Source organism: Oryzias latipes, chromosome 15 (genome assembly GCF_053564925.1).
Source record: "Oryzias latipes strain Hd-rR chromosome 15, Olatipes_Hd-rR_3.1".
Classification (NCBI taxonomy): Eukaryota; Metazoa; Chordata; class Actinopteri; order Beloniformes; family Adrianichthyidae; genus Oryzias; species Oryzias latipes.
The window spans coordinates 24636410-24661988 of NC_136251.1; the positions used below are offsets into that span (position 1 = coordinate 24636410).

The 25579-nt window shown below is 38.0% G+C and overlaps 1 protein-coding gene across 3 annotated transcripts in view; it reads right to left on the bottom strand.

The window, feature by feature from the left end:
- Nucleotides 1-7813: 7813 nt before the first annotated feature.
- zgc:171482 (zinc finger protein) overlaps nt 7814-25579 on the bottom strand; it is a 64656-nt gene continuing 46890 nt past the window's right edge. For 2 of the 3 annotated variants that reach the window (XM_023963348.2, XM_023963350.2), the window contains 2 exons: nt 23322-23418; nt 7814-10568 (listed from right to left, as the gene is read on the bottom strand). In XM_023963348.2, coding sequence (XP_023819116.1) covers nt 10547-10568; nt 23322-23418 — 119 coding nt within the window. In that variant the 3' untranslated portion in view covers nt 7814-10546. Of the gene's footprint in view, nt 10569-23306; nt 23419-25579 lie in introns of all 3 variants that reach the window. The other variant, XM_023963349.2, reaches the window with a different exon arrangement.

A 25579-nucleotide genomic window follows, 5' to 3' on the forward strand; every position in this document is an offset into this window, starting at 1 on the left:
ACAAGAAAAGGCCACTCTGAAATCTTCAGTTTTGTTTTATTGAGGGGGTCAGGGGACTCAGACAACCAGTCAGTATCTGGTGTGACCACCATTTGCCTCATGAAGTGCGACATATTTCCTTCGCATTGAGTTGATCATGTTGTCTATTGTGGCCTGTGGAATGTTGGTCCACTCTTCTTCAATGGCTGTGCAAAGTTGCTGGATATTGAACTGGAACACGCTGTCGTATACGCCGATCCAGAGCATCCCAAACATGCTCAATGGGTGACATGTCCGGTGAATATGCTGGCCATGCAAGATCTGGGATGTTTTCAGCTTCCAAGAATTGTGTACAGATCCTTGCAACATGGGGCCGTGCATTATCATGCAGCAACATGAGGTGATGTCGTTGGATGTACTGCACAACAATGGGCCCCAGGATCTCGTCACGATATCTCTGTGCATTCAAAATGCCATCAATGAAATGCACCTGTGTTCGTCGCCCATAACATGCCTGCCCATACCATAACCCCACCACCACCATGGGCTACTCGATCCACAACATTGACATCAGAAAACCGCTCACCCACACGACGCCACACACGCTGTCTGCCATCTGCCCTGAACAGCGTAAACCGGGATTCAACCGTGAAGAGAACACCTCTCCAACGTGCCAGACGCCATCGCATGTGAGCATTTGCCCACTCAATTCGGTTACGACGACGAACTGGAGTGAGGTCGAGACTTCGATGAAACAAAGAGCATGCAGATGAGCTTCCCTGAGACAGTTTCTGACAGTTTGTGCAGAAATTCTGTGGTTATGCAAACCGATTGTTTCAGCAGCTGTCCGAGTGGCTGGTCTCAGACGATCTTGGAGGTGGACATGCTGGATGTGGAGGTCTTGGTCTGGTGTGGTTACACGTGGTCTGCGGTTGTGAGGCCGGTTGGATGTTCTGCAGAATTCTCAGAAACGCCTTTGGAGACGGCTTATGGTGGAGAAATGGACATTCAATTCCCTAGCAACAGCTCTGGTGGACATTCCTGCTGTCAGCATGCCAATTGCACGCTCCCTCAAAACTTGCGACATCTGTGGCATTGTGCTGTGTCATACAACTGAAGATGTCAGAGTGGCCTTTCCTTGTGGCCAGTCTAAGGCACACCTGTGCAATAATCATGCTGTCTTATCAGCATCTTGATATGGCACACCTGCGAGGTGGGATGGATTGTCTTGGCAAAGGAGAAGTGCTCACTATCACAGATTTAGACAGATTTGTGAACAATATTTCAGAGAACTGGTTATTTTGTGTATGTGGAAAATGTTTTTACATCTTTGTGTTCATACCATAAAAAATGGGAGCAATAACAAAAGTGTTGCATTTATATTTTTGGTCTGTATATTAAACTCTGCCTCACAAGATTCTTTTCCTATTCCAGAAATAACTTGGAATGATTATTCAACAATTGAAAAATTTAGTAGCAGCAGAAATATTCACAAAAAATGATACACAATTGATAGAATATCTGGTAAAGGCATAAATTTATCAAAATGTATGTCTTTACCTACTAAAATGTATTTATTCACTGGGAAGACAACAGGACGTGGAAGATCAAATCCACGTCCTGCTGCTCTTTCATGTAAATAAACACGGTGCTCTCCTGAAACTCCTCTTCTTAATAACATAATAAATAACATTTCAGCCCCGTCTGACGGTCAGAGCAAACATGCCACCGTATAAAGTTATTGATTCTTCCTATATTATATGTGCGCACGATTGGATGGCTGCCCAACACGGACATAAAGCACCATAGTAGCATGCGATTACCTTTGACAACCCATTTCTCAGCTGGAGACGGGCTTCTCATAAATGTGTCAGGGTGCACGTGCGCGCCTCCATGCTGGGAACACATTTAGATCCCGGGATGGGGTGAACTCTGCAGACTGGGAGCGGGATGATGAGATGACAGCAGTAACAGAGGGGAACCATCAGATGTAGCTGTGAGCTGGCAGACAGGCTTATCACACCGGTTTTCCCCTCCTGAGCTGAGGCACAGATACAAACAGTTTTAGCCCAAATGCTGCCTTACTGGCCCCATTTCTGCTCAGCTGGTATTGGAATATGTAGGTGACTGGGGAGACCTCTGTAAAAAAAAATATTTTCCTTTTTCTTAGATAATCATGCAAAGAAATACATTTTCAAGTTTTGGGAAATGGTCATTCTTTAAAAATCAAACTGTTATGCAGATTTTGATGAATTTTGGTAAATCCATCTATCGTATTTTGCTGAAACATTGTCATAAAATTCTCCCAGACAATAATTTTTTTTCTATGTTGAGGGAGCTACATTCATATTTCAAGAGCATTGCACTCAGCTGATTTATCGCAAACACATTTACATGCATGTCAAATATTTGAAAAATAGGATATAGTTAATAAGAAGCTAATCTGGCACATATAGCTTTTCATTTTTCCACACACACAGACTGGGCTGGAGCAGATTTGAATTGCAGATTGAATCAAATCAGAGGTTTAATTAACGCCCCTGTGGCCAGATGTTGAGCAGCGACAGCAAAAAGCCTTTACTGAACTTGGCAGGCAGCAGGCAACAGCTTTCTATTACCTTGAAACACAAAAATGTTCTTCTGAAATAAAATGCTGCTTTATTTTAGCAGGAAATTACACTGAAAGTTAATTTTATTGCACTGCAAAAAATGTTTTTATCTACAAAAGCAGATTAAGCTCAAACTTTTTATTGATGTCTACACAATTGGGGTCACAATTTTATAAACATTCACCCCTAAATTTAATGATTTTCTTTTTCTTATTGTTCCACTACAAACTGAGTGCATTTTTTGTTGAAAAAACAAACACATTCCTGCAATTTCAATCAGTATTTAAGTAACTGCCTTCTGTAAAACACCTTTGAATGTGAGCTGAAAATACAATAATTCAATGAGGCTCATTGAATTATTGTATTTTCAGCTCACATTCAAAGGTGTTGACCGCAGATTTGCTGCAAATAAATGCTGTGTTTATAATAAAAAAAAGCTCAAAAATATTCTGTAAATTAAATAATATTCAGAACAATTCTTGTCCTATTTTTACAAAATTTTTACCTGAATTTACATTTTTTTACCTAAGTGTTAAAGGTAAAGACATTATAATATTTCAAATGTCAAAAACACAACATTTCCAGAAAATGCAGCAAATACATTTATTGCATTTATTGCATGTTTATAGATGAAATGACAAATCAAGATGCCACAAGTGTAAAAATAATGAAACATCACTGTTACATTACATTTCTCACATTTAAGGACCCTCATCTTTTGAGCGATTTTAACCAGACCAGACCTATATCTATGCAGTTTTTTATAGCTGAAAACACACTGTCGTTTTCGTGGACATAGTTTCTGCAAAGCAGCAGTTGCTCATTAGATGTTCACCTACGAGTTGTGGATGAGACTCGGAGCAACTCCTCTTCACATCACCCATAATTGAGAGCTCTCCATTTGCACACTCTCCTGTTAACTTACAGCCCCTCATGCCAGTGACGCAACATTACTGGGCAACAAAAATGACGAGCAAAGTTGGAGCTATCCAGTCATACAAATGTCAGCTCAGACGATGAAAACAAAGACTTAAATGGATCTGTTTGTCTACAAGTGGCTGCATCAAAATGGAGCGGAGCAGGAAGCTTTTGGCCCGTCCAGCATATTTTTACGTCACAAATATGATCTTTTAAGACTGATTTTTTTTCTCTGTTTCCTGATTCACAACAAATTGAAATTGAATTTGAAAAAGTCAGAAATACAATTTTAACCAAACTTCTTTTCATATATGTTCTCCATCATAAAAAAAATGCCACAAGAACATATTGAAAACACTAACAGCAGAAATGTTTTAGAGTGGGTATTTGAGTAACAATTTTTTATATAACATAGCCTTCAGATGATCAGAAAACATATAAAAAAGTCTCTTAATCAATTTTCAAAATCTGATATGATCAAAATGATAATTTAATTGAGAATTACTTGTGTGCTTAGTGATGGCAAACCAAGTTTAACTAATTTTTTGGAACTGATATTATGGATCACGGCCATTCTGTCAGAACCTTTTTTTTTTGGTTCAGATTACTGTTTCAACAGCTGGAACCACAGGTAACGGCACAAACAGAGAAACTCTATTATGTGAAGCGTCAGCATCACATTGTCATATCAGTAATTATCCCAGTTTCAGAGTCTTGGTGTTGGTGAAAATGTATTCAGTTCCGAGCCCCCCCCCTACCTCCGAATGTCAGTCGAGACTGTGGGGTCAATATTGTGATGACAACAATCACTTTTGACAAGGAAGCTCTGACAGGCTCTAACAACGAGCAGTCTGCTGCACAGAGCAGAGCAGCTGAGTGGAAATCTGTTCCTGCAGGGCGGTCCGAGGTCACACCACCACTGCTGACAGCCATATTGGAGCATGCAGATACAACATGCGAGACAGTGAAGAAGCAGCCTCAATCATATTTTAAAAATTAAGGGGGGAAAAAAATTTGAATTTCTTACTATCAATGCACTCTAACGGTATGTTTGGATTAGTAAACCCTCTCAATCGCTCCTCTAAATAAAGGTACAGTTGAATAAAATATTGGACATTTTAGGGGCACCTTCATTTCCTGAAATCCTATTATTTTTGAGTTGTGACAAGAGTGACTCACTGTTGACAGTTTCATTATTCTAATCTGAAGAAACCAGAAGAAAGTAGCTGGTGAACTTGGTGCTACATTTGTCCTTTAAAATGCCAACAAGAGACATACCATATCTGTGTCCTGACATTTCCAGCAAATGCCTCTCATAATGATGGAGCAGGGTCACACAGAGGCAACTCTAACAACCAATCTGCTCCATTACAAAGCACAATCAGTGACTCACTCATATTCTTTCAGGTTTTTTTATGATTACACAGTTACCAAAGCTAATACACCGTAAAAAAAATACTACAATGTTTTAAATGAAGGGGTTCAGGAAAATCAAACAGGAAGACATTAAAAATTACCTTGTCAAGATCCGATTCCAGCAGAGCAGGGGTTGCAGTGATAGGGTCATAAATATGGATGAGTGAGCTAAGTGGGGTGGCAGTCCTGTATTCTTACACCCACTGACTTGCAGCACACAGAGGGTTAGTGGTTCAGTGGAAATGACATAATACTAACCTTAATTTTTTATGCAGCTCATTTTCTGTGGAACATGACGGGCCATTATGGGTTCAAAGCCTCTCCAGTTTGTGTATATATCATTCCGCTACTTAGATTGTTTTTCTTTGCAGTTTTATTGTTCACAAAGTAGCTTTTATAGCACAGACATTGCAAAAAAGATAACGTGTTTTTCCTGCGTTGGAAACATTTCTGGGGAGCATTGCTGTTCTCATCTGTGAAGTTGTTGTGCTCACTTATTTAAGGAGGGTTTGGAGCAGAAACAAACCCTGACAGTAGAAATTGTGTCGAATATTTTAGCTTTGAGGTTGCCGAGATGATGACAGAAACTTATTCTGTTTTTTTTTTGGTAGAGAACATCATGAGAGGAAAAACATTTTCTTAGCTTGGAAAATGTATTCAGATGTCTAGAGTTAAATGACACAAATTTGAAAAAGCTCAGCCCACATCATTTACCTTTATCAGAGGTGCCAAGAAGTCCCTTTTTGCAAGTCAAGAACAAAGTCTTTGCATTTAAATTTAAATTCAGTCTCAAGCTATGAACCTTTCAGTTAAAATAGTATTTTAGTGTCGCAAATTGTCATCAAACTACTTTAAACAACTTGTATGGACACAGTAGCATTAAGTTGGTGCTCTGCATTCCCAATGCAATAGCTTTGGTTCCACATTTAGACTTGACAAAGAGGTCCTAGAGCTAAATCAATATTAATAAACAATGAATACTCAACACAAGTTAAAGAAAAGTTTTCCTTCACATCCTTAGCTCTTTATTTCCACTCATCTACTAGAAAGGGTCTATTTGCTGTATGTCAGAATTTGAGTTGTAACTCTTTTTCGTTAAGTGTTTTCTTGCATTTTGCAAACTTTTATGGCAAACAATAATCTGATAACTTGTAAATTCCTTTTTTATGTAGGGGTTAATGGCCGACAAAGTGTGCATTATAGACAGCTGCTTCTGCTTTTCTCACAAAAGTGAATTATTTGTTACCTGGTGCTGTGTGTTGTCATGTTACTGTGACAACGCACCGCTTAACCAGCTGAGCCGGCACTGACCTCGACCGCAGCGGGAAAGGAAAGCGATATGTATGCTGATCATCACAACAGGTTAAATAAAATCATTTCAGAGAGAAAAAATGACCTCTTACCGCTTGGGTTTGTCCAGATGATGAAGCCAAAGTTTGTTTTAAAGAAGCTCTCACTCCTAAAGGACAATTTTAGAGTTGGTAATCAACAACCAGGCTGCACGAGTTTGCACGGCATTTGGAAAAATTTGGCAGAAGCTAGATGCATCAGATAATTCAAAAGTGCATGCTAAAATTTAAATGTGTTTTGCAAGAAATAGACATGTTTACATGAGAGTCCGTAAAAAAAAGAGAACAAACACTTTTTTCTTGCTTTCTTGACTCAAATTCTCCAAATGTATATAGTATGTATTTTATTCAATTTCATTTATCCATTTATTCTTGTTTATAATCTTTAGTTGCCTGAAAAACAAAGGCGAAATGAGCAAAAGAAGCAAAAGACTTTGTGAGACTTCTAAAGATAGTGACCCCTGAGTAACCTGGCTTTGAGCACAAAGGTTTGCTGGTTACTGAGAAAGATGTTTCAACTGTCCCTCAGTTTCAACAACAGTGAGGTATTGAACATTTTTCAGGAAAAGTCAACAGAAAGCAGCTGGTTTTACAAAGAACACAAAAGAAAAAGAGGACCTCAGGATTAAAATGATAGAAAATGGGATATTTTATCTAGCAAACAGGGAAAATTAATTTGGACTAAAATACAGGAAAGAAAGAGAAGATCAGAAAACGTAGAACTTGCAAAACACAGAAAGCAGGAGGGCTTATGTAAAGTAGTTTGCTATTCATTATTTAGATGCTTACTGATATAAGCTTGAAACAGTGAACTTTTGGGCTTCTCTGCAGATCTACTCATCTAACATTTTGCCCTGATGTGACCATGACCATTCTTTCCTCTTCTTAATTTTGCTTCTGGGTTTACCAGCTATGTCCACATCAAACAGTGTTGCAGTTTAGAACAACTTCTGACAGCATTTGATGAGATAAAAACAAGGTGACGTTTGGCTGATGTAGGTCAGAGGAATTTGTCACAGCTGTACCAACTTTTTGTGAAAGAATCTTTGGTTCATTCATTCATGGTAATTTAAAATGTTGTATTTTGCTAAATCAGAAAGCCTTACTTAAATAACTAATTCCAATTCAGATTTTCCATATCTTTTTTTTTGCCTTTTGATATTAATGAATATAGTGGAACATTTGCTGCCCTTGTGTGCAGTCATGCTGCCACTGGGGATTTTAAACTGATGCGTCTGACTGCATACTAACCCGTAGGGATGTTGTTGCCATAAGAACAGCTACTGAGATCCTCTGGGAAGGGGGGACAAGGTGATTTTAGGTTCAAGTCTGAGTAAGCCCTGATTTCCTGCATTAACCTGGTAAAACAAAAGTAAAATGACAACGTTATTGGTTAACTTTTTTTTAAAGTCTTAAAGGTAGCAATTATGATTTGATTTTTGTTTCTTTTTAAAATATTAATATCTTTTAACTAAAACCATCCAGAAAGTGAATTAATAACACATCTTCAATTAACACACAAGAAAAAACACAAGTCAGGAGTTTAAGAGAGAAAATAAAATGTCATTTTCATTTTCATTGTATTCATCATCAAGTGTGTTTACAAATGTGCTCACAGCTGACAAGGTGACAGCTTCACATACAGACACCCACAGCAAGCATCGTATCACACAGTTACTATCATAGATAAATCTCTCTCATATATTGCGTAACATCAGTTCAAATACGAGACTCAAGGCGCAGTCACTCTTTGCACAGGCTCCAACGTGGACACACGCAGACAGTTTTATTTTGAAAATCCCAGTGCAGAGATAAGTCAGTCACTGCTCATCCAGATGTAATTTGAATCAAAAGCATCAAACGACTTTTTGTTGTTGAAATTTTGTGACAGCATTTCAAAAAGATAATAGAATTCAGCAATTTGTTGTATTTCAATGAAAGCCTATCCTAAACATGCATTTTTTTCCCCAAAATATTTTCTCTGCAAATGTGACAACTTCTATTTGCTAGATTTTGGTCCATTTTTCTTATTATCCATTTTAACAAATTATATACATTCAAATTATAACCATCACACACGATTTTAAGATGATTTTATCATCTTAGTGCCAGAAAAACTATACTTTTCTGAAAGAAAATGATCACCTGTGGTTCAGTGCAGCTCGACATCTTGAGTTTAAAGAGGTTTTTATTTAAAGTTTACCTGCAGCTACAAATTTACACAGAACACATCATAGCACTTTTCGTTGAACTATTTAAAGTCCACATTAAATGGTTGGTAATATTACAGCATGATTGCATAAAAAACATTGCTCATACATATATGCTTTGTGACAAAAAAAGAGTTTAAAACTAAAGAGTCAAAGCAATAAGACACATTAGACAATGTTTGCTTTGCTCATTTTAAAACACTCATTTTTCACTCTGTTGCTGATGGCTGGTCCTGAGCCGTCCTTTCAGTTTTCAGTGCAGACGTACCCTGTAATCTTCAGTCTCAACCATTGAGTGTATATGAGAATTGGACTGGACTGAGTGACCTGTCCCCTCTCACGTTCCAAACAGGAAGTACCTGCTGGCTCCAACATGTCGGAAAAAATGGCGTTTGAATTGACTTCATTTCGTTGAAGCTGGAAGTAAGCCATTTTCTATGGGTGAGGTCACGCTTGATTGTCCAGTTTTCCTGTACATTCAATGGTCTCAACCATCTTTGTGTAGTTGTAAACAATTTGCAACAGCTGCACCAACAAGAAACGGCTGCATCAAAAAGGTTTCTGCAATGTGGGAGAATTGGATGGGAGGAGCAATGGAGCAGTGTCCATCAGCTAAACAATGCTTTCAGGGTGCTTTCACACTGGGATGTTCGGTACACACCTATGTTTGTTTCCTTTGGATAGTGTTTTGTCAGAATGTGTGAAAGCGCAGTTGAACTCTGTTCTGCTAAAAACAACTCTCGGTTTGTTTGCAAGTAAACCCTGTTATGATGCTTTTGTAGTACCCAGTAGAACTTCATCAACTATTAAGGGGTTGTAGTGTAATTCTTCTGAAGCTCAAATCACAAGAAGATCTTGTGTGGAAGCGCCCTCAGAGGCTTTCCTTGCTCTGAAAGCTGATCGAACCGCCTGCTGAGTAAGAATCAACATCGGAGGAGTTGACTGAGTTGTAACTTTCACTCCAAAAAAAGCTTTGAAAAGTGACTTTACAGATACTTTGAAGACAGTAACAATAAAGCTGTCATACTAAAGTAACAAGCCTCATATCAAAGTATCAAAATGTTTTCCCTTTTTTTAAATCATGTATAAACCAAGCTCAAGAGGTGCAGAGGCTCACTCAGTTACAAGCTTGTGCTGTAATCCATGATGAAGCTGTCACTGAAAAGCAGCGCAACGGCCAAAACGCACAATAAACAGGCTTCAAAAAGGCAAGTGAATGCAACGTTTACATGCACTGAGTTACATAGCAGTTGTATGGTACATTGGCTGCTACATGAATCAAAAGGGAAGTACGGTGTTCTTCTCTGTCCTTAGAAATAATGAATTGTTATCTACATGTCGTCCTTCTTGCAGAGTTTTGTGCCTCCTCCATCGCAACTGACATCGGTATTTGGAGCTGTGGGAAAGTTTTTCATAGAGGAGGATTTACAGAAATACTCGGATCCTCTTGAGCAGAAGTCTGTAGTGCTTTTAACTTTAAACTCTAGGTTTTAAATGTGTGGAATTTGTGAAAGAGTCCGTCAATCAGTACTCAGACTCAAAGCAAAGAATCATGTCTGAAGTCAAGCAAACACACAGTCAGTGGTGGTTGAGGTCATCGGGGTTTTCTTGTCCGTGGATTTTAAACCCTTGGCCTGAGAAGATCCCAAGTGGTCTGAAAGTGAGCTGTGCTACTGTCAGAAACTGCAGTCCAGACTTGGATCACCGCCAGAGAACTTGGAGGGCTGCTAGTTGCAGAGCTTTTTGTATGACTTCTGCTCTATGACTATCATTGGAAAGCTCATTACCACTGTGGGCAACTCACTGACATCAGATTAATGTTAGGATTGTTGTTCACAAAGGAGACGCATGTCAACACACGCCAAAGGTCCTTAGACAGTTGAGTGTCGAACTAATCACAAACACTACTCAAATTACTCGTGTGCATACTTTTGATGCAAGCAGATACCATCAAAAGGCACCCCACACTCACACGCATTCAAGTTTTTGTGCATCACTTTTTAACAAGTCCAGCTTTCTGTCAATCCAAAAACTCTTCTTCTCCTTTTTCCATGGATGTCTGTTCTTACTGCTGGTGCTGCTTTAAGCTGAAAGCAAAACAGAGACAGAAATTGTTAGTCCTGCTATGTCCGTCCAGTTATGACAATTGTTTGGTCTGTTCCTGAAGGGAGGAAATCATAACCAGTTAGTGGGGAAATGTTCTCATACTATTTAAACAAAGAATGGATGACACAACGAGCAATATCCTTGCAGAGATTCGATATCACTATAATGCTACATCTGTTGTTTTTCATTAACTGCTGCACTAAACAGCCCCCTTTGGACCATGCAGCCTTTATATGGGAACTTTTGCCAAATATTCTTGTCTCATTCATAATTACAACCGTCCGTCTATTGTGGTAGCTATCTGGCTGTGCCCCAAATTAAAACAAAGAAGATGGACTGGAGCACAAAGCTTCGTGTTTAGTGTGCAGGATTTGCTGTGGATTCTGCCTTTATCTAGAATGCCTGATTGCTTATCATGTTGACAGGTGCAGTTGGACTGCTGTGTGCCTTTATCACCTGGAAGCTAAAGGAACTGCAGATGCAGGAAAGCAGCATGTAATTAAAAAAAGGAACTCGTTGGAATTAGCTTTTTCCCCCACAAAGAGTGCTGTTTATGCATTTTAGAGCTTTTTAACACAGTACAACCTTGACTGATCCACAGTCTTTGTATAGTTCCCATGATGATAGAGAATAGGCAACAGTAGTGCTTTCTAGCTAAATATGGGTATAGCTTTTTGCTTTTATGATGTTCTGAAATGTTAATTCCCCAGTTAAGTCATTCTTCTCATTACCTTATAGCAGACAAAAAAGATCAAATGTTCAAAATAAAAGCTTTTTTTCTCTAATCTTTTGTTCTAATCTTGAAACAAGCGCCAGCCCCTCAGATAGCTCAACAAATTTCAGCGTTCTACACAATTGTCCATCCTACCTCTGCACTTTATCCTAATTGGAGCACAGACATGCAGACACACCCCCACACAGGGCTGAGAAGAAGAGGGATGATACACTGGCTGTCAGCAACTATCCCACTAATGGCTGTTAAAACAGTGGCCTCTACACTCTGTTGCCTCCGTCAGGACTCATCCCTCAAGTTGGCCTTTGAAAAAAGTGGGAGAGCACACTTTTGGTTGTGTCGTTTCCTCTGGAAGGGGACAGGTAGCAGTACATTTGTTCCATGCTGCCAGGGCGCCGTGTGCTCTTCTTGTGCTCTCCTGCTGACTTACTGCCTGGTCCAGGTGAACCAGCCCAGTTTGTAGATTTTTGTTTAACATTTTGTTAGTACAGCCTCAGTCAGTCAGTGGCTGGGCCAGTATTATTTTCTTTTTTTTAAATAATGTTATTTGCCTTTTGTATTTCTGACTAATCATCTTTAATTATTTATGCCCAGCATTAAAAAATATAATAATGTTTTTTGGTGTCTTTTAACATGTTATAGTCCAAGAGTTTAAAGAGTTTTCCTTGCAATTTTAGATTGGATGCAGCCTCATGTGGACTTAAAGCTGATAACAGTCTTCAACAGCAAACCAGTAAATAAATCAAAAGTTGAGAAAAAAAATGCATAACACCAATAAACATTTTTACAGGTAATGCAACATTTTTTGTTGTTGCCTAATCTGCTCCAACCAGCATATTGCTTTATTGGCTGCTTCTCTGGGTCACAAGTTCTTATGCTAACTGGAAAGACAACATAACTGCAATGAATGCCAGTAATAGTCTTCAAATCGTTGTTCTGGCCGACTTTCATGCAGAAAAATGCCTGTTACTGAGAACGTTTGAACCACTGACTACTTTGGTTGTCTAACTGAATCATGCGACTGGTTTAAAAACCCTGAAGGCAGATTTTTGATGGGAGACTTTTGCACAAGCATCTTGAAGGTATATTAATGAAATATGTACATCAATATGAATTGTGTGCATTTGTTACAGTATGCACAGTTGCTGTTCATCTCTGCAATCTGCTGATACTGTATTTATTCATTTGAAAAGCCATTTGGCAAATGCCTCTCATCTGTTAGTAAAACTCTTTCTAATCAATAAGTAATTCAACAATCTCAATCTTCAACTTTTGAAATTCACTCACATCTTACTTGCACTTGTCACATATTTGTGAAAAAATTATCAAAGCATTTTTCATTGATCTGCGTCACTGAAAAAAGGTTTTGACTGGATTGAAATGATTTATAATAGTAGTCAAATACGTGGTTTACTGCTTCACTTGAACATAATTCATTCTTGTACTTATGTAACCCTTAACTTCTAAAAGATGGTCAAGCTTGCAATTCCCCACAATGCATCTATCCATTTCATTATCTTAGAAGAGTTTTTATAATGTCCACATTTTGAAAGAAGTTGATCTTTCCGCTGTGTTCTTAAATTGCTCTCATCTGGTTTGATTCAATTATCAGTGAGCTTCAGTTTTCTGTGACAGATTCCTGTCATGACTACACTCTTGTCAGTTTTTGCAGCTCTGCCCTCAGTTTCTGTTTTCAGATTCCCAGCTGTTGTCTATCTCCTATCGCTCTTGGTGGTTGTTGAAATCCTAGGGCACGGGAACCATAACCTTACATACGCCACAGGGTCTAATTAGAAACCAAAAGCAGCTGTGCTGATTATCAACCTGAACCAGCTGTGACCATGAGGAAGAAAACCTGCAGGAGCTAAAGAGAAGACCTGAACACAAAGACTAAACATTGTTGTGAGAGTTGCATTGATTCCAGAGCTGAGAGGAAGTTACTATTGTTCTTTAGTGGAACCCTTCTATTTAAGTTAATATTTTATTTTTCAAGAGTTAAATCTTTTTTATGTAAAACTGAGTAAATAAAAATCCTTCCTGACACAACCAGACAGGAATGTCAGTGCACGTAAAACCGAAGTAACAAGGGTTTCTATAGTCCAGTAATTTGAACTGTAATTCGTTACATTCCTCCTTTACCAGCAAACATAATTAAATTACAGTAATTTGTTACTTTGTAATCTGTTATCCCGAACACTGGATTTATGTGTAAACTACATCAAATACGCTTAAATGGGTATTCTCAACCGACCAAAAATTTTGAACAGCTCAAAACCTAATTTACGTAAAGACCCATCAGCTAAAACCCTTAACGGACATCTGTGCACATCGAAGAAGAAAGAAACACTTTTGAATTACGTATATCACATATGCATACAAACAGACAGAAATTTGTACAAAATGTACATAGTGGCTGTGTGACATGGCCTTCACAAACCTTCCAGAACTTTTAGATCCTCAGACGCTGCTCTCTTATCTGTATCCAATGTGAGAAGCAGCAAATATTATGTTCTAGGGCTCTTCATGGTTTTAACCATCGTTTATTTATGTTATATATGGCAAGCATCTTATGTTCTACAAAATGTTGATGAAAGGTGCTCTACAATTTGATTGATTGATTGATAAAACGGGTTCTCAAGCTACTTCTTCTGATTCCTAGAGGAATAAAAAAAAAAGTAGCAGAAGACATTTTTAAAATCAACGACAAAAGTTCAAGGTTAAGTAAAATTTATTGACTTGTTTATCTTTTTTATTTTTGCAAGTCGTGATCTTCTATCACACAGGCGTGTTTCTGTGGCTGTCAAAAACGTTGACATCATCCCTACCTTTGTCTATCTTTACACAGATGGCCACAGGATTGAAGGATGAGGTAGGAGTACAAGATTTTCATATTCACACAATTGGTTCAAAAAACTTTTATTGCATTTTTTTATTACTTTTTTTCTTTTTTTTCCCTTTTCTAAACTATTTTTTGGCATTCTTTTACTGTAGCAGCTGAAGTCTGTGACTCATGCTGCTAATGAGATTTTTGTCCATTTGAATACATGGTATTATCTTCATAAACATCATCTTCCTAACACCTTTTTGTTTTAGTGAGCAAGCCTCTATCACCCCCCATCAATCTGCATGCCTCCCTTTTCTGATGATGCTTTCGCCACAGTTATTTTGGTCGCATTCACAAATACCATGCTGGACCCCATCTGAGCTGAAAAACTGCGCCTGATCTTAACAAAGAATGTGTTAACATTAATCATCACACGTTTTCGATGTTCTCACTGCCGTGTTCTGTTGCAGTTGTACACTAAAGTGGGAGGCGGAATTCTTTCTTGGACAACAGAGTCGAAGAAGTGTCATCTAAGATATCTGATCTGCCTAAAATGTTGACAGCTAACTCGTAAACGGAGTCATACACACTTGCCCGCACTGTCACATTACGTGGAGGGCACTACGGCTCTGATTAGTGGTGTTTCATCTCGATAAAAACTTCCTGGTTACTGCGACATCTATGTTTTGACAGATTTTTTTAGGTCACTGATCTTGCTGTATCCCTTTCAGTTTTGTGATGAGTTACAATTGGATTTTCCAGTTTTGGTTATTCTTTTTCATGTGGAAAGAAAAGGCGTATCTTTTCAGAGAGATCCTCTATGGGTCAGAAAATAATAGTGTTTTTAAAATATTTTCTAATTTGACGTTTGCTGGCTAACTTTTTGTTTGAAGGATCACAATTTTTCAAAACTGGTGTGCAGTTTTCTACATTCCAGTTATTTCTATTTTTCTTTTTAAAGTTTTTTTTTCTTCTAATAATTGTTTTGCTTGTTTTTGGCTTACATTCCCTTTGGTGTATGAACCTAATCTAATGTGTTGTAAAACTCGTAATGTATTTGCAAAATGGGCTGCAAACAAATAGAAGTCAATTTATCACAACACAAGCCTGTATGTAGAGAAAAGCCTTAGTATAAAATCGAAGCACATAAGATAAAAGGTGGAAAGCGTGTTGTGATGGAACTGAAGAAAGCAGAGTCAGAGAGACCAGCAGGAATGAGCAAAGTGAAACAGAGGATGGGGTGGATGTGTGAGTGAATGGGGTTTTCAATGTATAAGCCAATGAATCTCCCAGGGTCACATATTCCGGGTGCAAGATATGTGAGAATGAGAATGCTTGACAGGGAGGGCAGTGATAGTACATATAGCTGTACAGGCAGCCCGGATGTTTGTGATTAGATGTGAAGGTCAGCTTTATATCCAAAAATACACACAAAGACGTCTGTCGAATATTTCACACTTGGGTTTGTGCATTACAGTTAGATGAATTTACTGACCAAAATGTGGGTGGCAGACTGTAACGTTATCCTTTTTCCTTTGCATTGAGTAAGAATTGTAACTATTCTGTGTGTGTGAAAAGGAAAAAGGAAACCTTATTAGCTTTTTTTAACATTTTTTTTAAATTTAGCTAATATTAAAGCCAAACTGCCATCAAACAGGTGAGCCCACTATCCATCATCTATTCATCGTCATAGGATGAACTGGCTGAACCTAAACTATTTTGGAACAAGGATGTGAGCATGCCAGTGACGGCTGTAAAGATTGGCATTTTCACGAGAAGATTCTGTGAGTGTCAACTCCCTGCTGCGATTATTTCAGGAGCTGTTTTTGGCTTCATGAGTTCATGTTTGTCAGTTTGAAAATATAGGAAACACCAAAAAAAAAAAAAAAGGAGCATAGGGAATTTCTCTGTTGTGCCTCCATGCTGATAAAAGAGAGAAAAAAAAATCACTTTTAATTTAAGAGTTGTTGGTGTAATTCCAACAACTAAATGCATTTGTAGTCTATACTATTAAAAATGTATATATCATTATTTATCATTAACATATAAAAATAACAAATAAATATATAAATTGTATTATGTTATATCGTATATGTTATTTATTTATTATTTTGTGTATTTTTATATTATTATGTTTCATCAGCCTGGTAAAAAAAAATCAGCTGACAGTTTCTAAGCAGAGATGAGTCCTGATTTCAGAATTATGTGTCCCTGACATGAATTTACAAACATCACAGAAGTGGTTGTTATTTTTGTGAAGAAGAGAAGGACCGGTGCTTTTGGTGGAGGATGAGGAGAGCCTAAGGCATCAGCCTGTGTGTGTTTGTGTGTGTTTAAGTGTGACAGTGGACAGCCAACCAGCAACACTCCTCATTGCCTTTCACCTTGCCTTAAGCAGCGAGAGAAAGCGCATGCGCACTCATAATCAAACTCACAGATGCATCGTGCCTGTTAGCAGGTCGGTGGCTCAACCGTTTGCATTCAGAGTGACTTTACACCAAACAAGTGCAAATTACACTCCTGCTGGCACCTTTTCTCACTTCCTTCGTTTGCTTTTCTCTCTAAAATGTGCTTCAATTAGTTTTTAGGCGCACGTTTATATTCCTAGGCTTGCATTGACTTGCATTTAAAGCTCTAAGAAAGTAATCCAATCAATCCTCTTGACTTTGTGAACATCTCTGTGCTTCTTAAAACACCAGCAGAGTCCATGGTCAGACACATGGGTGGCTCAGGTTTGTCTTAAAGACTCTAAATAACTTCCATAACTGTCATGTCTATTTTACACAAGCTTCTGTAAATCCTTTAACTATGCCTAAATGCCCAGCACTTCCTTTTTTAGACCCCTGGCTGGTTGGTAATAAATGTACATGGTGGCTGTTCATTATACAACACCCCAAATGAACTTTTCAACTCTGTTTCTCTGCTTGTAAGTTGTAATCTCCTACTTGTATTCTCAATAAAAGGAGAACGGAGAGCAGCATTCCTGTGAGAAGGAGAAAAAGGGTCATGGCAATCCCCCGTCAAACTTGTTTTTCTCTCTTGTGCACAAGAAACTTTGCTTGTTGGTGTGGTTTCTTACTGATGAATTCATCGTACAACACTATTCCAACAAATGTCATTTATCCAACTTCTATAACCCCTGTGACCCAGAAAGGGATATAGTGGGTTAAGAAAATGGATGGATGGATGGATGGATGGATGGATGCTTCTGTAGCAAACTATTTTCCACTAACAAATGTTTTTTTGTTCTGGGGAAAATCTACGAACCTATGCAGAAGTTTTTGGACCCTATACAACAATACATTCCATACAGAAGAGTATTAATAAAGGTGAGTAGCACCTTCCACCACATCTGAGAAACTACCAGATGTGGGATTGAGTTCCTATTAATCATAGGAACTCAATCGAGTTCCTATGATTAATGACATATCGTTGCCACTTCACCAAGTAGAACCAATGAAAATGATAGAAGCATCTGTCCTGGATCTTTCTTGAGTATAAAAAAATAATCATCATTGAAACTTCTTTTTAGATGCCCAATTTTGTTATAAATTGGGAATCTGATCTAGTATAAATGGTAATAGTCTAGGCAAATGTTTCAACCATTTTAGCGGTGGGAGAAATCCTGCTCCCACTACTATTACACTGATGTTTCTTCATGGTGATGTTCTTGGTCACCTTTTCTTCTCAACATCTCTGAGCTTTTGAATTTCCTCCAATGTTCTTTACATGGTGTTTGTTAACTGTTTGACAAGCAACTATTCCCGTCTTTACCTACTACATGAAGTACCAATGTATTTTGCCTGTCTGACAAACATAACTGCGTAGATGAGAAAAAAAATCTTTGACTCAGTCTCCTTAAAGCAGAATTGTTGGTATTAGCTGCCAGCTCTTCCATACAGCGCATCTTTAGTCAACTGGAAATTATTAGTGACTGTCTCCACAAATTCTGCATTAAACCTGGAGTCATCTTCAACATCCATCTTTTCAAAATGTGGTCTCCACCTCCGGAGTGTCTCTATTTGCCATATGCAAAATCAGAAAGATCCAAGACCCTACTTTTTTTCTTGACCCAGCTTCTTGTTCAGGCATTTCTGAATGGATTAGTACAATGATCTAATAAGGTTATAAGCCTGCATAATCAAGCCTCCGCGAAGGATCCAAAATGCTGCTGCACATCTCATTTTTACTCTGCTTAAAAAACAAACAAACACACACATCACACCATAGTAAATATGTCTGCACTGGCTTCCTGTGGCTAACATCAAATTCAAAGCCCTGATTCTCATCTGAGGTGCAACTCAACAGCACCTCAACACCTAAACAGTCAATGATTAAATGATCCCTTGACCTGCTGCAAAAAATCCCAGGCTAAACTGTTCAACTCTGACTTATGTTTTTGCTGTTGTACCTCATTTGTGAGTCTTTGTACATAAGACCATCTGTAAAGTGACTAAACATAAACCATTCATTTCCCAAACACAGACTAACGTCAAATAATTAACTAACTACACGTCATATGGCCTAATTCATTTCAGTTTGAATTCAGAATATATTAGGACCAGATCAGAACATTTTCTTCTATGTTTCTTTCAATTAACCAATAAGCACAATGAAAATGTACTTTCAATTGATACTGTTTCATTGATACAATTAATGAGAAAACTGTGGAAAAATTGCAGATAAGAACAGAAAAACTGTGCATTAAGTTATTTTTCTCTCACAAATAAAAAACACGTGATTACATGGGCGGAGCTACAAGGGGTATGGGAGAAGAGCTACTCCTCCAGCAACAAGCTTTGTCCCCCCAATTTTGAGTCAATATTAGTATAATTATTGACAAAGATTAAAAAAAATCATCAATACAATCTTCTGTAAGCATTAGAATGTGCACCTCAGCTAAAAGAACTGCCGTTTTAAAAAAAGTGAAAATAAAAAAAACAGTTTCAAATAGTACTTTTGATACTTTCATTTGGAATGAAACTATGCCGTTCTCTTTTGTCACTTTTCCGAAGTCTTCCGCCCCCATGAAAACCTGACAAAAACATAGACTCAAGTAATAAAAATATTCTTTAGATTAAACTTATGTAACACCTGCTTTAAAACTGCTATTTTTCCAGATGATTATTAACCTTGATCTCTGATTACTTTGTGAGAGGATCTGCTTTTTTCACAGCTGGGAATTGAAATTTCTCATCATAAAACCTTTTCATTTTTGTCACACAGCGGTGTGCCTTGAAAGAACAATGAAGCTTCTCTTGGCACGCAGCCCTTTATTCTGTGTTTAGGTTTCTTTTCTATATCTGGACCATTAGTTTTTAGAGTTTTATATGAGGATTTAGTGTTCATCTGCCTGGTTCAATGCGATGCCTGCCTCTGTCCTTGTCTTCTTGCCAACTAACTGCATAAGCTTAATCTTAACAAACTGTACACGGAAAATGATTTGCCTGCTCATCTCTTTAAGTCCCGCTGCTGTCATTGTGTACAGGTCCAATTACAGCAGCCAGCCTGGACTCACTATTTGCTATATGCTGTGTGGAGCCTTTCAAATGACCTGCAGATGAAACAGATGCTGGGAGAGAGATGCACCCAGCTGTTTAAAAAATGCAGCAGACTGTTGTTTTTTGGATGACACATTCCTAAAGCCGAACATCACAAAGACACAAAACGCACACAAAAAGAGAGACATCCACTCTTGTGATGGAAACTCTGTGGTAACTAATGGTCCTGTCAGCTGTTCTCTTCTTTCATCTCATTCCTACATAAGGAAAAGCTCTTGCTGAGTGTAAAACAACACAGATGTGACACAAGCCCAGATGATGATGACACATGCCATCACTCACAGGTGCAAATGTCTTCATCTGTGGTTTATTTGTTCTATGCCAACACCTTACTCGGCCAAATGAGAGGCACTGTACAATGAATGTGGAGATTTATTAAACCAATCTACTGAGGGATAACCTGTGGTAGATTCTAACACACACTCATGAAGATCCATCTTGTTTTGCTCTGGTGGTTGCACAGAGGAGGTAAGTTTGACCAGGTGGAACCTTTGCTCTTGTTCTCCTTTTCCCCAAGGATGGTTAAAGCACTGAAGCTGCACCGTACAGACTTCCTTCAGTACCTGTGTTCCCTCTATAGCACATTTACAAAAAAATAAATATAAAAAAACATCCCACGAGGACTCAGGGGAAGGTATTACAACACACAAATTACTTGGGCTTAAAAGTACTCTTACTTTTAAAACAGATCGACTTAAACAAACTATTGTATTTTCCCAGCAGAACACCGACTTCAACAGTTCTTACTTTGTCAAAAGATTTCATCTGTTTTTGCTGACATTGCTGTGAATTTCCGGCCTATAATGCAGGGATCCCTCACCTATAGATGTGTAATTTAGTATTGGGTGGTGAAACAGGCTGTAGCAATATTGAAGCAGCAAGCATGTGACATTCTGCCAATAATCCCATGAGACTTCATGCAAAAAATACAAAAAACAGACCCCTCAAATTACAGGAGCGAGCTCACCGATGCTTCATGGATCACCCTGGTCTAAGTGACTTTGAAAAGGCTTTAACCAAAAACAAGAGGGAAGAAACAAACACATCAGCAAATCGGACAACTGAATTTTTATGAACGACCTAAAGGTGACTCACTAACATCCTGCGGACAACGCACATGTGATGGCAGCAAAAACTGATCAACCATCATTGCAGCCCAATGTGTTGAAACACTTTGAATTTAACAAAGACATGTGACCATGCAGTGTGGTAGAATGTTCTAAAAATGTTCCGTCAGGTCAGTGAATCAGATCGTTCAGAATGAACAATTATTGTCTATGAATCGTATTAGTAACCACAAATTATGATACGAATCAAATTGCTGTTAAAATAAATCGTTAGACCCCTAGAATAAGGAAAATCTACCATGACTATTATTAAAATTAGTGAAGGACATCGATTGGGTGAATCCCATTAATGCAACTTTCTGACAGTGGATGGGGTCATTAAATGTACAGCCAATCCTATGAAATTCATTTATAATATCTGTATTATTGTTTTATTTAGGTTTTCTGAAATCCTTCATTTCAGCTAACAGCTCTACATTTAAAAAAAAAAAAAAGATGTTTGAAAGTTGCCTTTGAGGAAAAAGAAGCATCAAATTCTGATGTATCCTCACGCATAAGCTCTGCGCTAAAAAAATAAAATCATACTGAAGGTCCCTGAATAGAATTCCAAATGTATAGAAAACAGAGAGTTAGTTTAAGTCTTTGGTCAAATTTGACTTCAATGTTTATTGTTTTTACATATTAATACAACCAGAGGTTTATCCCTGCCACTCTTCAGCTTTCAAACCACCTACACATATTTTTTCACTGAAAATAATCTAAATAACCCTAAATAAAAGATTTAAAACCCTATTTTAGTTAAACAAAATCAAAATGACTTGTGGCCAAACACTAGACACACAAAGCTTTTTATCTCCTCTTTGATAAAGAAATTTTACACCCACTACTCTAAAAAACAAAAAAACAAAGTTAGTTAGATTGGCTAACTACAGAAAAATTCTGTCACCAAAACAAAAATCCTCCAGTGCCTTTTTTTTTAAATTTGACAATTCATTACTTAAAGACACAAAGTAGCAGTATAATCACTATAATCACAGCATGTCTTGTTAATCACATGCAATTTAATTCTCCTGTGTCACACTTCTGCTGCTAGTGGTTAAAAATAATGAGACGTGTTGTCAATCTGGAACTGATTCTTTATTCTTGTCTTTTATTCTCTTTTGTGTGTCTTACCCTTTATCCAAATATTTGTATCAGCAAAACAAAAACAAAAACAAAACAAAAAAAAAAAAATCACAATTTTAAAGGTGCTTAAAGATGAAAAAGAAAACTTGCAGCAGAAGCTCTAACCAAGAAGAGACGGATGGATCTTCTTTGTAAAATTATAGTTTTGTGTTTGGAAGAAGATAGGAAGTGGATAAGCTGAAAACAATATTTAAAACAGAAATAAGATGAAGACGCAAAGATTTTGGAATAAAAAAGTAAAAAATGAGCTAGAATGAATGACTGGAATATATTGCTAGAGCACTTTATAGCTAGGTCCCATAAAGCTTTACGATACAAAGGAAAGTATTAAAAAGAACATTTCAAACGAGCTAAATAAGAACTAACATTTTAAAACAACCGCATACCATTATACTGGCAATGAATTACAATACAAGACAGTTAAGAATTCACTAAAATAGGTAAAATAAGTAATGAGAAGTAAAAGTCCACAACATCCATGTGCAGGAAAATCTTCCCCAGAATTACAGACTTTTTATTGAACCAAAAGCTAAATTTAACATTATTTATGGCATAGATCAGGCACATTCGAAGCCCGGCCCGTGGGCCAAATATGGCCCGTATTCAAGTTTCTATCGGCCCACAGGTTCCTGTCAAAATGACAAAATAAATAAATAAATAAAATCCAACCCCCAGAACTTTCTCACATTAAGCCTTATAAACCCGAGGCAACAACCTTTGTCCACTTGACCTTCAGAGACATTAGGGCTAAACGAGAACAATAGAATTATTTGTTTCTCTGAATAAAACCACAGAGGTTTGCATTTCAGAATAAGATAACTATTTGTGTCATTTTCCTGTTTACATAAATTAATGTAGAAGTTTGCAGTAAACATTTGACCCTGTGTAATATGTAACATTTGATATGAACTCAGATATAATGTTGACACACTTTTTCTTTGTTTTATTTCTAGTCTTCAAATAAAGTTTATATTAATTATGGTAAAAAAATAGATTTATTTTTGTTGTGTGCAGACATGAAAAATATTCCATTGCAAAATATGTGAGATTATGTACTGTAGTTTGTTAGAAATATATGGTATTATATGGGTTTAAAGAATGCAAGCAAGTTGTTTGGCCATCTGACGTTTTCACTTCACCAAAATTTGGTCTTTGTTGCAATATGTTTGGACACCCTTACCATAAAAAGTTTACACCCTTGTTTTACCTACTTTTCAGCCCTTTCTTTTTTCTTAATACCACAAAGATGAAATGTTAGTGCGTCTTTAACAGCTTCTAACAAATCATTTCAAAGCTCATGCAGTTGGATCATAAAGGAGGTTTTGAAATAACAACCCGCATTTCCATACCTTCAAGGTACTTACTTGTTCTGGTGCTTGGAGCCCTGGAGGTGTGCATGGTACTGCTCGATCGAGTTGAGAACTACGCTGCAGATGCTGCATGAGTAACTACTGCGCAGGCCTGAAAAAAAAAGGAACAGACACATCCAAAAGGGAAGTTACGACAAGGACACTTTAGGGATTCGGTTCATAAAACAACTTAAAAGCTGTCATTATCGTCATTATCAAATGTATTTGCCTGCAAGAAGCACTAAGCCAAACGAGAACCACAATGAAGTCTAAAAAGAAGCTACTTTAGGTTATTTTTATACCCAGAAATGCAAGGTAATTTTCCTAATTAGAGTGCATCTGGAAAGAGATTTGATTTGGCTAATCATTAGCAGAAAATCCAGTTATAGCTTCAGATTCCTAAATGACTGCTTTTGTGCTTCTAGTGCTCAAATGTGTGTGTATGTGCTCTTTTATATCTCAAACTTTAGCTGGCTTCAGCAGAGGAACTAGGACACTGGGAGCAGCAAAAGAACAGTGCAGTCGGTTGTGTGCTTCGAGAATGGCTGCGTGTAAAAGCTGAACTCTATTGTGGGGGTGAATCCGGGCTTGCGATGGTGTGGCTCCGACACAGATGTTAACTAATTAGAGGGTTAGCAGGTGGTTGCCATGCACACCCAAAAATAGACAGATGAGCTCGGAGATTCTGAAAGAATGCACGAAGCGCTTTAGAGGTGAGGAAGTGAGGATCAAGTAGAGCAATTGAGAAAGGGAAATAACCAGAGAAAAATAAGGTGTATGTAGAGCGGTTAAAAAAAACAAAAGAGAGATGGATAATGAGTTGCTGGTGTGATTGCTGTGCCAGCTTTAACAGCGTCTTTCTTTTGTGAGGGCAAAGGAAGCGGAGGAAGTGCTCCCAGTGGTTGATGAGTTCATAGTGATAAGCGATGTGATACAATTGGTCAGAGGTAGAATGTGGTGCTATTTTAGTTTTTGAACATTTTGCGCTCTGCAGAGGAGTCACTGCAGGGCTTTACGCAAATCAAAGATGAGCAGCTTTGACAAATCTAGGTTGTGCAAAAAAAAAATCAGAACCTCAAAGTTGAGGCCATTTCTGCAAAACTTGTTAAAGCTTTTTTTTTTTTTTAAGGAACAATTCCAGTGTGCCATGCTTCAACGTCTGCTTTCAGGGAACATGGGTGAACTGCTTCTGTGTGAGTGCCCTTTTCCCTGCTGTCACAACCGTGCTTGAGATTTATGAGTGGTCAGTGTATTCTGTCACCTTTTGACCTGCTGTGCCGGTAATTGGTGAAGAAATGAAGTTGTTATACTGTTCGAAAAGAAAGAGGGAAGGTTATTTTGAGTTGGCTAGAGCTGCATAATGTGACATATCTACTCTGTGTTGCCCCAAGAGTCACTCTGTCTGTGGTTGAGGGGTATTAACGACAAGCAGACATTTGCAAAAGATATAAATTAAAAATGTCTGGCTAGGCAGCCAGCAATGAACAAAATCATAGTTTAAGAGTTAATGTGCTGCATATGTAAAGAGATTTTACCTAAAACGAAGGTAACCTTCGGCTGATTAGTCTTCATAATTACTTAAGCTATTAGTTTGTGACACTTTTTTATTCATTTTGGTTAACTGTAATTCTATGGTGATTGTAGTTTCCTCAAATTTTGTCTCATCAATAAGAAGGTTGCATGTGCATTTATGTGCACACAAAAACGCAGCTTATTTGCTTTCACTGTGACTTTCCTGTCTTGGCATCACTGATGCACAATGTGCTTAAGTTTGTGTCGGCGCCCCACACAAGGCCGTGCCCCCCAAACCCACTCCCTAACACACATACCCACATCCAGCTTAAATCTCACACATGAGCAAATATGGAGAGCTTTTCGTTCTGGCATTAGAGCATGCAGTGCTCTAATCCATGTTAATTACATGCATGCAAAAGTGTGTGGCAGCACAGTTCAGATTTGGGAAGGGACGTTTTTTTTTCTTTTTTTTGTAAGCATGAATAGCATGTGAGAGGGAGTTTTAAGCCTTGTTAATTACACAAGATGGTATGCCAGGATGAGAGAAAGAGGGGGTGAAATGGGCTAAGGCAGTGGGTGTGGAGCCATTGGTGGCTGTTGCTTAATTTACAGAGCTTTCTGCCATTGCTGGCACTGGTTGTTTGGAGACTCCTAAATGCTTGTCAAAAAACGTAATGAGCTACATTTTGTGCTCACAAAACTGAAAAAAGTATGCTTGTTTGAGGAGCGTCTGTGCATGAAAATCTAACATACCCCTC